At 50.2% G+C, this 15,675-nt stretch overlaps 6 protein-coding genes across 6 annotated transcripts; 3 read left to right on the plus strand and 3 right to left on the minus strand.

The window, feature by feature from the left end:
* Positions 1–1,819: 1,819 nt before the first annotated feature.
* sreA (siderophore transcription factor SreA) lies at positions 1,820–3,606 on the plus strand (the record flags this gene model as incomplete). Its single annotated transcript, XM_040841292.1, has 3 exons — positions 1,820–2,139; positions 2,208–2,725; positions 2,795–3,606. 3 exons carry the CDS (start codon positions 1,820–1,822, stop codon positions 3,604–3,606), a joined length of 1,650 nt encoding a protein of 549 aa, XP_040705867.1.
* Positions 3,607–4,326: 720 nt separating this feature from the next.
* Positions 4,327–6,113, minus strand: ASPSYDRAFT_76022 (PTH11-like integral membrane protein; the record flags this gene model as incomplete). The annotated part of the gene is made up of 7 exons (XM_040850840.1): positions 5,629–6,113; positions 5,544–5,580; positions 5,418–5,485; positions 4,970–5,343; positions 4,847–4,914; positions 4,515–4,754; positions 4,327–4,457 (listed from the first exon to the last, which is right to left on the minus strand). Exons 1-7 carry the CDS (start codon positions 5,818–5,820, stop codon positions 4,327–4,329), a joined length of 1,110 nt encoding a protein of 369 aa, XP_040705868.1. The 5' UTR covers positions 5,821–6,113.
* Positions 6,114–7,549: 1,436 nt separating this feature from the next.
* ASPSYDRAFT_40657 (uncharacterized protein) lies at positions 7,550–8,443 on the minus strand. Its single transcript, XM_040846122.1, has 2 exons — positions 8,336–8,443; positions 7,550–8,269 (listed from the first exon to the last, which is right to left on the minus strand). Exon 2 carries the CDS (start codon positions 8,148–8,150, stop codon positions 7,653–7,655), a length of 498 nt encoding a protein of 165 aa, XP_040705869.1. The 5' UTR covers positions 8,151–8,269; positions 8,336–8,443; the 3' UTR covers positions 7,550–7,652.
* A 1,149-nt stretch (positions 8,444–9,592) lies between these two features.
* Positions 9,593–10,563, plus strand: ASPSYDRAFT_143125 (oxidoreductase, short chain dehydrogenase/reductase family; the record flags this gene model as incomplete). Its single annotated transcript, XM_040841311.1, has 4 exons — positions 9,593–9,897; positions 9,954–10,263; positions 10,316–10,371; positions 10,422–10,563. The coding sequence occupies 4 exons, from the start codon at positions 9,593–9,595 to the stop codon at positions 10,561–10,563; spliced, it is 813 nt and encodes a 270-aa protein (XP_040705870.1).
* Positions 10,564–10,772: 209 nt separating this feature from the next.
* On the minus strand, positions 10,773–11,669 carry ASPSYDRAFT_27721 (enoyl-CoA hydratase/isomerase family protein; the record flags this gene model as incomplete). The annotated part of the gene is made up of 1 exon (XM_040844430.1): positions 10,773–11,669. The coding sequence occupies one exon, from the start codon at positions 11,667–11,669 to the stop codon at positions 10,773–10,775; it is 897 nt and encodes a 298-aa protein (XP_040705871.1).
* A 1,082-nt stretch (positions 11,670–12,751) lies between these two features.
* ASPSYDRAFT_145840 (PaaI family thioesterase) lies at positions 12,752–13,363 on the plus strand (the record flags this gene model as incomplete). Its single annotated transcript, XM_040841565.1, has 2 exons — positions 12,752–13,122; positions 13,207–13,363. The coding sequence occupies 2 exons, from the start codon at positions 12,752–12,754 to the stop codon at positions 13,361–13,363; spliced, it is 528 nt and encodes a 175-aa protein (XP_040705872.1).
* Positions 13,364–15,675: the final 2,312 nt, after the last annotated feature.

Raw genomic sequence — 15,675 nt, forward strand, 5'->3', positions numbered from 1 at the left:
TGGGTATGGTGGCTCTGGTTTGTGCAGATGGTGGCTGGGGCAAATGGCCAAGCAGGAGTTTACGTGGTGAGAGGAGAATGGGGACACTACTACTATTCGAATCTCAACGGCCCTGGAATGCATGTTACTAACGACTGATGTATTTTCAAGTCTCCAAAAAGTCCCGTTTGATATGACCAAGATTGGTGACACGAGGAGGACCAATCGGAAGATGCCAGGCAACTCTGTTGGGACGAGAACAGGCCAATGAGGAAGACGATAGATCAACGGGGAGATAACAAAGACAATTCCGGCGGCTTGACTGGACGGACTTCTGCTGACCGCCAAAAAGAAATCCAGCGAAGATGGCCGACGCCCCGGATGGCCAATCACAACAAAGGAAAATAAGCTGACTGGTGGGCTCTGAAGGGTCTGCTCCAATCAGGTGGGCGATAATCAGGCTTATTCGGTGACGGATACGCTAGCTTCTAAAAAAGGCAGGGGCTAAGCCGGGATAGGCAACAGTGGAGCAGCGGTGATTCGATCTGGGGAGGAAGAAGGCAATCGCAAACGCAGAGACTGAGAGACGCTCACCCAGAACCACTTTTTTGGCGACCAGAGGGTCTGAGGAACAGTCGCTCGGGTCTCGCTCCAGACTAAAACCATTCTGTTCCCAACCTGTCGGATAGCCCTTCTTTGACTGCAGCACGAAAAAGCAAAAAGGGGACACGAAAGGGTCTGGAAAAGTGACCCAACGCCCAGAGACCCCAGTTAGCTGTAGATCCCCCTGGGAGATCGATAACGAGCTGATAAGTCGATAAGTCCTTGAGCCACACGCTCGGAACTCTGAATTTGGAGGAGAGAAAGGACAGGAAGGGAAGTGCAAAGTCAGAGTCAGCAGCAGACTGGAGACCAACTGGCGTGACAAAGAATCATCATCGCGCAGCTTCCTCTGCGATTCGCCAGGTACGTTGCCTTTTCTCGGTCACAACCACCATCACCGGCTTTGTCCATCCTCCTTGCCAGTGCCATCCTTGGAGCCTGCCACTCTTCACCCTCGCAGTAATCAGATCATATCTTCTCCTTGCTGCCGCTGTCCTCCCCATCATATCTGATCCGACATTCTCTGGGCTTGATTGATCATTGATCCCCCCTCGCTGCCGATCCTTCTCTATCCCTCCCTCACAACTTTACCTGTCCACCCTCTTCCTCATTTGACTTTCAGGACACTGTTGTTTGCTCGTACTTTTGTGTGCGCTGCGTGTTTGAAGAATTTACTTTTCTCATCATTCTCATCTGTTGGCTCATCTAGGTCTCTGTCTTCTCCGCCGGCCTTTCTATTTGAATCGCCACTCCCGCCCCTACTTCGACCGGAACACATCTTTTCTTCCCGCTCGTCGTGGCAGTTCTAGGCTTTCAGCAGCTGTAAGCTGTATTTTCTTTGCGACGGAGGACGGACCATCATTCTTACTACGTTTTGGAAATTCCCGGGCCCATTCTTGAGGATCTTCATTCCCGTTCTCGACTCCGCCCCTCTGGCCTGGAGTCTCACTAGCTGCAGCAACGATCGATTTACCATTCGAACCAGGCGCTCTTAGTCGTCTTTTTTCTTTTTTTTCTTCTGCACTGTCATCTTGACCGACTTTTGACTTCGTCATACAATAATTACACTCTCCTGTGGTGCAACATACCATCGCACGACCACTTGTCCCCTATTTCGACGCTCAAAGTTTCAGTGGACTTCTTCGTCTCTGGGTCCTTCCTCGTTCTTCCCTCGACCCATCCCCACGGGATTCGAGTCGCATCGATCTAGATACTTGGACACGGATAAACGGTGGAAATGTTAGCATCCATTTCCCACATGGAGACCCTGCGATCCCTCCCTCGCAATCCGGACGTGGTTACGCGACACCCGTCGGCCGAAGACCTAGATGCTGCTCAACAACTCATTTCGTCTGCTCAAGCTGGCCGGGAACATCCCCTCGATCGACAACACACCGATGAGGGGTCGCGAAATCTCGAAGGAGGGGCTCCACTGAGCCATCACGAGGGTGAATACTCGGTAGTTCAGTCTTCTGAAACCGCTACAAATGGGCATATTTTTGAGAAAACGTCTCCAAAATCCCAAAAGGACACATCATTCTTGGGGCATTCTTGCAGGTTCGTATGGCTTGTTAACCAGATCGGTTTGTCGGTGAGCTAACATCGTTTCTCTTTTTCCTCATTAGTAATTGCGGAACGAAGAGTACACCATTATGGCGGCGGTCACCTACCGGAGCCATGATTTGTAATGCATGCGGTCTCTATTTGAAAGCGCGAAATGTTGCACGGCCAACGAAAAGGAACCGGACGCAAGCAAGCCCAGAGGCTTTTATTGCGCAAAATCCCCCCGCCGGTGCTCAGCCAGAGCCGGTCGCTAGCGGTAATGAAGGTTGCGGGGGTTCTTCGGGTTCCTGTCCAGGCGGTGGGAATTGTAATGGGACAGGTGGCGCTGAAGGCTGCGACGGTTGTCCGGCTTACAATAATCGCGTTTACAAGTCAACGGCACGCGGGAACGTCGCTGCACATTCGTTGAATAGATCAGCGATTTCGGAGAGTGCTCCGCCCTCGCAGGAGCCTGAAGCGCCGGCCAGATCCAGCGCACAACTCGAGGGTAATATGCTGGTTGCTTGCCAGAACTGCGGAACCACCGTAACACCACTTTGGCGACGAGACGAAAACGGCCATCCGATCTGCAATGCCTGTGGTACGTTTATTCATTCTATCGCTTCTTTCTGTATTCTGTATGGGCCATCTTGATTAACATATCTGTCAGGTCTCTACTATAAGCTCCACGGCTGCTACCGTCCTACTACGATGAAAAAGACCATCATCAAACGGCGGAAGCGCGTGGTTCCTGCATTGCGAGAACATTCTCCTACTGGAGCCACCCAATCTTCGCAAGGTTCCTCTGCGTCACCAGAAGCATCGTCTCCAGCGACATTGGCTCATTCTCAAGATGAGCGGTATCGATACTACAGTTCGGAGCCCGTTGACCAATTCCACCGAGGTTCTCCTGTGGCTCAGCGTCCATTCGTACTCGCGCCGCTGCCGGTCGACTTTACAGGCTTCAATTCGGGTGCCATCACACTCCCTCATCATCCACCTCCACCACCGCCCAGGCTACTTGAACCAAGTCATTCATCAGTTCCTCAATTTGGCCGACGTTCAAACTCGCCAAATTCTTCAGGTAACCCCAAGAAACGACCATTATCAGAAACTGGGCCTTCTACAGACGCTGGTTCTATTCCAAGCACATTGGAGGCTGGATCAAATCAACTCCCGCCGATTGTCTCCTCCGCGAACCCGCCGCCTCCCGCTCGACTTAGCTCAATCTCCTCTATCCTCAATCACGCTCATGCCCGCGACGAAGCTCGCCTAGATCCGTCTCTGACTGGTCTTGCACGTCAACAGCAACATCACTCTCAACCCCAATCTCTTGCACACCCGCAAGCCTCACAACCGCTACCTGGCGTATCCGATTTGGAAAGTTTCGAGCGCCGCGCGAAACTCCAACGGGAAGCCGAAGAAATGCGAGAGCTTCTCCGAGCGAAAGAGCGGGAGCTTGCACAGCTCGCGAGTCAATGACAATGACGATGAGATTTCAGCGTTTTGTACCATCTCTTTTCTTCCAAATTCGATATATCACGTTTTGTCCCTTCTTGAGACACATTCGGCGTAAAAAGACTGTCCTCGCGAGATACCATGTTCTACTGTTGATGGGTTTCACGGAGTTTATTATGTCAGGGTTAAGGTTAAGGCAAAAGGCCATCCGGCTTATCTTTGATATTGGTTCCTTTTACATCCCGTTTCTTAAGCGTTGGCGGGATTAGCGTTCACACGAGAATGATTTAATAGGAGGGTAGCTTTCCGGTTAAATTGCAGTGTCTATTCAGTTTATTCATGGTTTTAATTCTTCAGAAATCGGGCTGGGATGGGTGGATGGGGGTGGAATTGAATGAATGGAGTTCAACAGTGGAATATAACAAAGCACGAAGCATAGATTTTCAACGAACTCCATTTACCTCATCTCTCTTTACCGTACTATTTACAGTCAAAAACACCTGCCCTTTGTATAAATAGCAACGAAATGAGAAGGGGCCGCCGTGCTCGTGCACCTGCCTAGAACCATTCGGGTCCGCCCTAATTGTAGTCTGCCCTGTCATATATTGACTTACGAGAAGTTGGGGGCTTGGAAATATACTAATATATATATCCGGAATAAACAGTAAATTGGGTATATGGAAGGCAAAAAGACAACAAATCTAACTCCGATGGATAGAGAAGGGCTTCGGCTTATCGAGCCATTTATACCAGTCTGGTCTGACTCGTCTCCGCGGCATAGGTATTCCCACAAACAGACGCCGTCCTCACTTCTTGAACCATCTCAGTCGTAACGTGGATTTCACTGTCATCAACGTTCCCATCCTTAACGGTGGCTGTCGGTTCAAGTCCAGCTCTGTTTCCGACGGCGAGTCCGATATCCGTGTCGATACTGCGCAGACCGATCTCCAGGTCTTGGGAATAGAGGTCTGGACCTGGGGTTCTGCGGCGCGCCGAGCGTGGAGCGGTTGTGCGCGTCGCATTGCGCGTGGATTGGTTCTTATTGTAGCTGTCCGTGGATAGGAACTTAGGGCAGATGCGGCTGACGAGGGGGCGGAGAAATGGCAGACAGGCGCATATTATCGCGACGTTGCATTCGGCTGCAGTCCAGTAGGCTGCGGTAACGTTGCTCCCTGTTTGATCCTATTAGTATAATCGAGTAAAAGGAGCATTACAAGGGGGCCGTTGTGTGAGATATGGTAGGAAGCGCAGCGCTGAGACATACAAGATGTGTCGATGCTTTTCGCCACGGTGCGTAAGCTAAAAAGACGAAGAATACTGGTAATCACGACACTATTACTCGCGTCAGCTAGATGTATCAATCAGTTCGAAAGGCCGGAACACTAACAGTCCACCAAGCGCAAATACGCCCAGGAGAGCAACCTTCTGCCGACGAGGAAGATGCAGTTGCGATAAGAGAGGCATCGGTAGGATGAGAAGAGTGAGATCAGTGGCGATATTCATCGAAGCGTTGAAGAACCAAACGGCCTCGAATGAAAGGCAGGTACCCGAGATCTTTCGGTCCCAGAATTTGGCCACGGGCACGCAATTGACAAACCCGCTGACAATTGCCCACGTTGCGTATAAAATCACTACCCCTAGAACAATGTAGCATATGATACAGAACCGGTAGCTGGGAAAGATGCGCAAATATTGGAAGAGTATGGAGATTTTCGTGAATGCTAGGCTCGCGTTATATATGGGAATTGCAACCCATAGATACTGCAAAGTAACAAAAGGTCAGTTATGGCCGGTGAGTCTATATAACAAATGTAGTTTTTCTGTTGGTGCCTGACCTTTAATTGTTGCTTGAAATCATGCTCCGGTATATCATAGGAATGCCTTCCTAAGCCATGGCGGTATTCTTGCCCAAAGTCAGTCAAGGGCTTCTAAATGTGAGTACTTTAAAACCATGTTCTTACGTGCAACGACGAGACCGAGATAGGCAATTGCAAAGACCTAGTAAAGGTTAATAACGTGCTGAGTAACGCCCACGGTGATACATACCAAAGAAACTAGAATGGTCCAATCCTCTCGGCCGCTTAGTTTTATCAATCCGATTCTGGTGTAAATGCGCATCGCTACAATCACGGCCGATATTCCAGTGAGCACGGCTGTTACCACCATGGCTGTCTGCCCTCGAGATGGGTCCTCATTGTCGCTTCTGGAGAGCCTAATGTGGCTCACGTGTTCATCCATCACCACCTAAGCACGAAAGGATTAGGGTGATTGAACCGCATAAACGGTGTGGGCACAGGCATCGAGAATTTCAAGAATCGGCTGCATCGGCGCTCAAAGTGTAAAAACGCGCGGGACAGCCTGCAGGTGAGAGCAAAAAAAGATTCACGAGGGTGGAAACAGAGGTGGCAGCTTTCTCCTTCATATGAAAGATGAGAAGAGGCCCAAACAACGGAGACTTTATTGGCCGCATCACTTTTTATTGGATGTTCAATCATGTCAACAGCGCGATGTGGCTCCTGTCGGGAAACCGGCCATGGTTCACTCTGCTGCCCTGGGGCTATCGCATCTCCATAATAATGACACTTTGTTCAATGGTAGCGAAAATCGGGGCCCGGGAGCAGCATGCTACCCACATCGACGTAGTTGATGAACTCAATGATCAGGCATGTGGGTAGGTTAAGGCTTAGAAAAACAGCGGTGTCGTGCATCATAAACGGGGCCTCTGCCGCCGAGCCTTTACTGCTTCCCCTGTTGAGTATAGTGCCGTGGTGGCGCTGCGAGTTTCAGTTCTTCAGATGTGCAGATTTGGTTGTCGTTGCTCCACAGGAAGGCCTAAGAGCGCCTCATCGAGCTTGCCGCTAGCGTGCATCTGGCCCTGGAGTCTGGACATATGGATGGATGAACCTCGGCTGGATTGTGGGCGAAATTTTTCGCATTTCCAGGCAAGACTGGCAGAGAATTCCGTTTCCATCCGTTCAAGACGCTCTAGACCGCTAATACCAAGGCATTGAGAATGTAACCAATATTCGTACCGGGCCGTGGACTGTGGGGCTGCCTGGAGAACAATAATTGTGTCGGGGTGGAGATTCTGTCTCGATAGCTTGCTTCGGCAAGTCGTGACTGGCGGCTCTGACTCGGGGCTCTGAGTCGTGACATCTACGACTGTCCATCTCGGTTTTGTATCGTAGGCTATCTATTTATCCACTGCTTGCTTGTCAATCCACCTTCGATCCGCGGCCATGACCTGAATCGGAATGCTCGGGCGGATTTGAGTTCCATGGAGCGATTTGTTCATCTCATTAGATAGTCCAGAGTCCCTGCAACCACCATCTAAGCAGTCCCTGGTTTCCAAGAGGATCATTGGATTTAACCCTGCCGCCCCCAGACTAGCGTACGCTTAAAACGGCCAGTATAGATAAACGTACGATTGGCGTCTTGGCTTCTCTCCCACCGTACTTTCCTCGTGAAATGTGGAGGACGGAGTGGGCCAGAGCTGACGGACCTGACCTGATCCAGGATGCAGGAATCGGCCTTCAGGTATGAATCATCCGGACCATGGTTCTGTTATTTACGGCATTGTCTGATGGATAAACGATCAAATTATGGCGACGCGCTGAAGACTGAAGCCCTGCATGAGTGATGGCCTTCTCCGCAGATCAGCACTCGATTGCTGAGTCTCCCCCTGCTTGTACCACTGACCCCTCGACTTTACAGCGGAGCACTCGACACCCCCACTTCAAACGCCCAACTGTCTGTCCATGTAAAAGCCAACGTCCCCTTCATCGTCTATAATATTCTTGCGTTCCTTCTTGCCTCTGTACCACGAGCCATACCGGTGTAGAACTTACTGTCCGCTTCTCTGTATAGCGGAGCAACAGCCGGGGTTTTGTAGGGATGTCTAGATTGCAAAATGTCATCACATATCCCTATTTGCTAGCTCTTAGTTATGGCGAAAAAGAGTGAAAGGTTAGTCATTCTCCTTAATTCAACTATTTCCTTACTACTTTAAAATCCAACTAAGCTAACAACCAAGCTACCCGGCCAGCCCTTTGGTAGTCCCTAGCCATTTGTCACGAGTAGTGTAATGCGACTGCGGTCTTGTAGGGACCCAAGAAAAAAGGATTTTCGAAGATATCATTGCCATTCGTCAACGAGGCTTCAAAGATTTTCAGACAGCATGATTGAACTTTTGTCACCGTGTCCGCTGCCTCTGGTCTTTTCAAACGATGTAAGACCTGTGTATTGGCATAGATATTGAAAATCTCAACTAACCGTTCGTCTGCCTGTCCCAAGCGATTGGAGGTTGTACATGTTGTAAAAGACACGTAGTAGTTCCTTCTGAACACACCTTTCCATATTAGGGCTTTCTCGGTGTCGACTGTGTCCATGAGTGATATTATGCTGATATCCCCTAAAATATCGCCGCCATGCACAAAGCCGTTCCTGTCTGTACGGTCGGAATTGATGCCAGCCCATCCATCAAGGGCGCTAGCTCTGATTGTATGTGCAGCAATTTCTCGCTGGTGGAGGTCGGACTTGATTGTTTTAAGCGTCGCAAGTATCGACATGCCTTCCTTGTTTCCCACAAGTTGGTTCTCGTGATCGATTATGCAGGGTATTGGCGTGAAAAGTTGTTCAATAAATTCGTATCTTCGTCCAGCGACTTGGAAAGGATGCCTTTTTATACCTATTTATAATAATTATAATCAGTGTCCGTTGGGTCATAGAATGGTCAGTGGACGTTTAACTTTACCTTCTGGTTTGATGGCATAACAAGCTTGGGCCTATCAACAGGCTGCAAATAGCTGAAACGGTTTTCAAGGGTTCTCTTAATGAGTGGTGTCATGTAACTCAAATGTCATGAATAATAATTTATTGTTAAGGTCATAAAATTTTGAAGTTGTTAAAGACTTAAATAATATAATAACACTGACGGGCTGGGAGTTTGTTCCGGAAGGTTCGAGTTAGGTATTATTGAGGACGGAGCTATGGAAATGTTTCGCATTAGACATTGCTATAGAAGGCTTATTTATACATCTACGTTGCTACACTAGCAATTAGCGAGCTTTCCCTGTGTAACACTATGGTGAAGCCTTCTTCCAAGGTACAAAGAGTGAATTGTCGACCTTGGCAATTTAATATATGTAGGTGGTGACGTTCCGGCCTTCACCAGGATTGTCAATANTGACAGGAGCGAGAATGCATATAATGTTCTAGCAGTTTACTAGAACTCGTTATCATGAAGAACCACGTATATAGAAGCATACATTCACTAGTGGAGGCCTTTAACCATTAAATTCTATTAAGAACTGTTTACAAACCCTTTCCTTTCTATCCTACAAAGAGTATGTTGTCTAACAGTAAAATTCTCGAAAGTAAGGCTGTAGCATAGTCAGACCATGTAACACCACTTGCAGCTCTTCAGGCTGGCTAAGCGAGAGCATCAAGGTTCTTATTATTTAATTCGGTGGGCTGAGTTGGTCGTGCTTTCCGGACGGGAACTATAAGTTAAGTGACAGACCTTGGTTCGGGGGAGTTCATACGTGTCAATAATCCAGGAACCAGGAGCAAAGCTCGGCACATTGCTGCAAGTTTACAGGGACATTGTGAAAAATGGAGCCAACAAGCAAGTATAGAGCACAGCCCTTTGGCTTATCAGGCCTTATCAGTTGTCGGATGATGGTCGGACAAGATCCGAACGGGCAAACCTTCAACCGAACGCTGAAGCATTGGAGTCATTCTACGGAGCCGGCGCCCCGCTATTGCGAGATCAACTCCCCGCAGCCACCCGTCCCTATATATACTGCTCGCCCTTGGCTTCTGTCTCTTTTCGCTCCCCGAATCTGGATTTCTTCCGAGTTTAACTAATTATTGTATATTTATGAACTATCTCCGAGCTTGTCGCCATTCAATCCCCGCTTTCCGCCAGCTCGCTTCATTCCATCCAACAACCTCCGCGTTCCCCCCATCTACTGCTCCTTTATTCGGACCCGCTTTCGCTCGACGCACAATGGCAACCGCAATGGCAAAGCGCCTTGAGGGCAAGACGGTCGTGGTCACCGGTGCCTCTTCTGGAATTGGTCGCAGCACAGCCAAGGAATTTGCGCGCACCTCTCCTAAGAACCTCAAGATCATCGTGACAGCAAGACGCATCGACGCTCTCAAGGAGCTGGCGCAGGAAATCAAAGCGGAAGTCGGCGATGGAGTCAAGACCTTGCCTGTCAAGTTGGACGTCAGTAACCCAGAGGAGGTCAAGAACTTTGTGCCATCCCTCCCTGCGGAGTTCCAGGACATCGACATCCTAGTCAACAATGCGTAAGCCCGTGCCTTGGAAATCTAGCTCCGACCATACGTCTAACCAGGATTTATAGCGGCCTCGTTAAGGGTGTTGCTCAAGCCCCCGACATTGACCCCGAAGATATCAACGTCATGTTCGCAACCAATGTCACCGGTTTGATCAATCTGACCCAGGCTGTCCTCCCTATTTTCAAAAAGCGCAGTGATGGTGGCCGTGGTGATATCATCAACATTGGAAGCATTGCTGGTCGTGAACCTTACCCTAGTGGCAGCATCTACTGCTCTACCAAGGCTGCGGTCAAGTCATTTACGGAGGCGATGAGGAAGGAGCTCATCTCCACCCGTATCCGTATTATCGAGATCGACCCCGGTCAGGTTGAAACTGTAAGTAACGATAGCTTGTGTGTGTGGAAACAGGCTGACAGGATTATTCCAGGAATTCTCTGTTGTTCGCTTCTATGGAGACCAGAAGAAGGCCGACGCTGTTTATTCGTAAGTCAACCGCCTTTTGATGTTGACACGCAGTGCTAATACACCCATAGTAACTGCGAACCACTCACACCCGACGACATCGCCGAGGTCATTGTCTTCGCCGCTGGCCGGAGGGAGAACGTTGTGATCGCCGATACTCTGATCTTCCCTAGCCACCAGGTAAGCCACGCTAGACTTCATCCACGACATTGAATACGCTGACCAGACACTCTGCAGGCCTCTCCCGGTCACCTGTACAAGAAGCCTTGAAAATGAAGCTGGCGGATGTAAATAGTACGCCTGGGTAAACAAAATATTAGACACCGGGTATATATAAACAGTACAACACAATATACATTAAAGAATACAGCTATATGCCACAATCACCATCCCAAAGCAAAATAAAATAAAACTAAAGACACCTAAAGAGACCCCTCAAACCCAAACTTTCCATGTCTGCCAGCCCCAGCACTAAACCTCGCCGCGCCCTTCACACTTTCCTCCTCAACAACCTTAATCCCATGATCATATTCAAACCGCAACGCGTCCTCAAAACTGCTCGCATTATACGCCGCATAGTAACAAGACGCCCGGTCCACATTCATACACCCCTGTGGGAAAGTCACAAGTTTCCTGGCAATCCCCATCGCCTCGTCAACCGCCGTCCCCTTCGCAACGACCCGGTTCGCAAGTCCCATTGCAAATGCCTCTTTCGCACACACAGCCCGCCCCGTCAATATCATATCCATTGCACGGCCCAGCCCAACAATAGCCTGTAACCGCACAGTCCCGCCATCGATAAGAGGAACTCCCCACCGCCGACAGAATACACCGAAGACGGCGTCTTCCTCCACGACTCGCATGTCGGCGAGCAGCGAGAGTTCAAGACCCCCGGCAACAGCGTACCCGGATACAGCGGCGATGACGGGCTTGGTGATTTGCATTCTGGAGGGGCCCATCGGGCCGATATTGCGTCCTTGAACACGGTCGTGATGGCTTACTCGGGGCCCCGTGTAGTTGGATTGGGAAGGCGCAGGGTTATCTTCGTTCTTCCCGGGGTTGGAGTCATATTTAGCAACCTCGTGGAGATCGAAACCAGCGCAGAATGTGCTGTTGGAGCCATGGAAGACGCAGACTTTTTGGGTAGAGTCGTTTTCGAAGTCGAGGAAAGCGGAGGTGAGCTTTTGGGCTGTCGGGCCATCGACGGCGTTGCGCCGATGCGGGCGGTTGAGGGTTATTGTTGTGATTCCTTCTGAGATTTTGGTGGCTTGGACTGCTGTTGGTTCTTTGTCGGTGGTGGTTTGATCCGTTGAGCTCATGATGGTGGGTTGCGAGTTTGATGTTGATCTTTGGTGTTCTTCAAGCGTTGTCAAGATTACTTCTTGAGCTGGCACAATCTTGAGATCGCCAACGCACAACGTAACCACCTAGGTCACCATTATCTTATGAATTGTTACATATCCTCGGCTCGTTTGAAGTAGAGGTATGGCCCTCGGCATGACATTTTATATGGTCAACTGCCTACAACGGGGTATTTCAAATGTGCCAAACATTGAATTCGTCAATGTTCTAGTATATTGCATCTATATGTCTATGAAGGCGGACCTCTCATTGAATTAGAATCACTCTACCACCAATCTTGGCGGAATGATAATTCCACCCACGTCTCCAGCCTCGGTACCTAGTAATTCATTCTCCTCAAAGGTATTTCTACGGGCCAGCGGAAAACGAGCGGGGTAACTGGCCAATGCACTTCCCGCTGATATCCCGGGGTAACCGAGTGTTCCACCCAGTGAGCCGGTCTTATGTGCGACATAGTTCAAGGTTCCGCGCGGAGTCGGTCATCTTCCCTTTCCCTGCTCCCCAGGCATCGACCAAATTCAGTTAGACCCCTGGCGATTCGACAGAGCCCAGGTATAGATCCATGGTGCTCAGACTGAGAGTCTCGGGCCGTGCCTCCATAGCTCCACCAACCTGCTGCTATTTCCGCCGGTAAGACAAACCCCTATCACGATGAAACTCGGCCTTCCCGTACCTTATTCCTTGACTTTCTAGACAGCAATATCTATCTCCGATTCAAATGAGACCCATCAGGTTATACCATTCTAAATGGCCTCGGCAGCTGTTCTCCGGCAATTGTCACTACGGCGTCCAGGCCCAGCTTACCCAGCCATGGTCCACTGCATCCAGATTTGTCCTGCGCAGTCATGGTCCTCCGCTGTACTACCCCATGGCCAGAGCGCGATACGCATCAACCGCAATGCCATCAACCCAACCCACCACTACTTCGTCCAACCAAACCCAGCAATCAATCGAAGACCTAATTTCCTCCCTCCCCCTAACCCGCTACCTCCGCAGCAGCACATCCCCCAAATACACTGAATTCCGCCCCTACCGCACCATGCACCCTTCCGCCCAGTCCACCCATCTAGTGACAACATCCCTCCTCTCCAACCCAACCAAACTCCCCACAGACCCAATCTTCTTCCTCACACCTCATGATTCTACCAAGCCCCAAATAATAGCAACCGCCTACCTCTCCACCCACCTCACCGGCCACGCGGGGTACATCCACGGCGGCCTCCCATTCCTGCTCTTCGACGACGTGTTCGCGCGGCTCGCCGCGGAGATATTCCCAAGCCGGGTCGGGATGACCGCAACAATGGGTCTTGATTTCCGCGCCCCTGCTGTGCCGGGGCGGGTGTATGTCTGGCGGGCCTTTATTGAGAAGAGGGAGAGTGACAGGAAGGTGTGGGTGCGTGGGGAGATGAGGTGTTTGAGGGAGTTTAGGGTTGAGGAGATGAGTGCTAGATGTGCAGATGTTGACGTTGCAGGCGGTGGGGGTGATGGGGTTAGTGTTGAAGAGAGGGAGGGCGTGCTTGTTGCTGAGGCGAGGGCGTTGTTTGTTGAGCCTAGGCGGGTCGAGGTATGTATAAATTTTATCTATCTATTTTACCCCCATTACTTTGGGTTTGGTGAGGTGCTAATTGATTCTTTTTCTCTTTCTTTCTAGGGAATGGTGCCGTTGTATCCGAAGTGATAGTGATGCGTGTTTTATGATAGATGTAGATAGTATCGCATTAGATATAGAGGTTCAATAGAGATGAGAACAACTTGATCATACTTTATTATCTGTCTGAAACGCTAAGAAGTACTACTCCGTATGCACTGACCTGTCAGGGGTCTGCGGAACTGTTTCCCACAAACCTAATGCAGTATAACCCACCGTTCGATAACTACTTGGAGTTCGAAGTCCACGGACCTGCAATGCTGCATCACAGAGCAAGTCCGATGACCTCAGTGGCTGGCCGGGTCAATGCCCAGTTGTCGGTCACCTTCTCCTCAAAAACACCTGCTCGTCAGCGAGACGTCCAAACCTTGCAGTACCCTTCAGTCCAGATTTCGGGTAGCACAGACCGCCGTCTGATCTGGAGCGCGCGGCACGGAGTACAGGCCGCGACATTTGACAGAATGACGTTATAGATAAAAGATGTAGAAAAAAGAAAAAAGAAAAAACGATGATCCGTTACACGATCAAGATCTGACATCAGAACATCTCCTCGGCATTATTGGCGAATCTGATAAGCCACGAATCAATCTATTTCTTCAAAGCCAGATGCGAAATCTAGTAGGAAAGCGGGTTGCACGACGGCGCCCACGTCGCTTTTCTCCTCCGTTCTGAGGTGGCTTGTCCCACGCTCGCCTTGATTCCAAGTTGCACATCCAGTCTGCCGAGCTCGACACTGCCAGATTCAGGGCGGATGGGTCGCCGAAGGTGCGTTGTGAGGCTTGAGGCTTATGCAAGGCGGAATATAAGGTAGAAGGTTGGCGATAATTAAGTTTGCCGTGCTCGGACGGCGGCCTTATCAGAGTCGGAAAATGCAGGAGCTTCGAATGAAGGTTAATATCAAGGATCTGAGGGGCAAGTTCTGGCAGACCGAGTTGTGTCGATGGTTGGTCATCTCATTTTCGGTTTTCATGTAGCATGCGGTGTCGACCTTTGCCAATTGGAGGTGCGCATGTTGGAGAAAGTCACAAAGAGGCCGTTGAAAAGAGGACCAATCTTCCGTGATCGTCGGTCGGCCCAAGGAAGAGTTGGAGGTGGCCTCCGGCGGGACGACGCATTGGACTCATTGGATGCGAGTACGGAGAAAGAGAGAGGCGATCAGTTTATTATTGCTGTGATGCTGTCGCATCGACAAGGGCTGACCGTTCTGACCGTCCGTGGAGGGGATGAGCCTTTCCTTCATGGCTTATATTTCATTGACCAAAGGCCAATCTTGATTATACAAAGTGGGGGCGTGGGGAACAGCCCTGGGCGGCTTGGCGCTGAGTTGCTCTATCTCCAACAGCCGTTGTCACAGAAAACGCGGAAGAACCTCTGAGGAAGATGGGGAATCTGTGATGTCAGTTCTGCCTTTTTCATACTCCATACTGTTGAGTCGTCGTCATCTCAGAGGGCTGCCGACAGCCGCCTTGCGAGCCTCACTTTTCGCCGTAAATAATGAGACGTGTAGAATTCTTGGGCGATATTTCTCCGAACGTTGGTCTCCACGGCCAAGTTCCTCCCGAGGAGCCGAAAGTATGGCCAGAATGCGAGAAGATGAATGGTCCATGTCACACAATCTCCTCCAATGACTGCTGGCACCGTGTGATTGCTGCGCCGATGATGAAAGTCATCAGACGGTGTCTCACTCATCACTTTCGGCATTTCTGCAGAGGTTGCATGTGTGCCTGAGCGACGAGCAACCCAGCAGGGTTGATGCTGAATGCGTACCCAATTGTTTGGCCGACGAGAGCAGGAGTGGCCGGTTGGCGGACATCAACGCGTCGTCGCAATTTATGTACATTGAGTTTAATTTATTCGCATCGGCCGCGACAGTGATTGGACGGGCGAGGCTGATAATGTTGGAAAATGATCATGGCTTGGCACCTTGAGGTGAGGAAGCCCGGAGGCTGGAGGCTGGAGGCTGGAGGCTGGAGAGCGAGTGGATGAAGGGATGATCGTGGAATTGGATGGCCCCTTTTTCTGGCTGGATCTGCGGCCATATTTGTTTTCCCCCATTAATGCCACACACCGAGGCGCTGCGCTTCACCTCATGGCGACGCGACCGGGCAAAGCATCAGCTTGAATTCGCGATCCAAAAGACAAGATTCTGGAGATGGTCCATATTTTTAGCCAATGAGTCTAGCTTGCTGGCCCCCATTCAGCGACTGTGATTCTGTTTTTGAACTCTCTCTTAATCATCATCCCCTTTCCCCTCCCCGTCCCAATTCTCCACTTGCTCCTCTTCCTCTCCCTTTGCTCTCATCTCCTGATTCATT

Source organism: Aspergillus sydowii (assembly GCF_001890705.1).
Source record: "Aspergillus sydowii CBS 593.65 unplaced genomic scaffold ASPSYscaffold_2, whole genome shotgun sequence".
Classification (NCBI taxonomy): domain Eukaryota; kingdom Fungi; phylum Ascomycota; class Eurotiomycetes; order Eurotiales; family Aspergillaceae; genus Aspergillus; species Aspergillus sydowii.

Bases quoted from the DNA above. Each gene is read 5' to 3' on its own strand.
- ASPSYDRAFT_40657 (XM_040846122.1), bottom strand. From the start codon at position 8,150: ATGTCGATACTTGCGACGCTTAAAACAATCAAGTCCGACCTCCACCAG.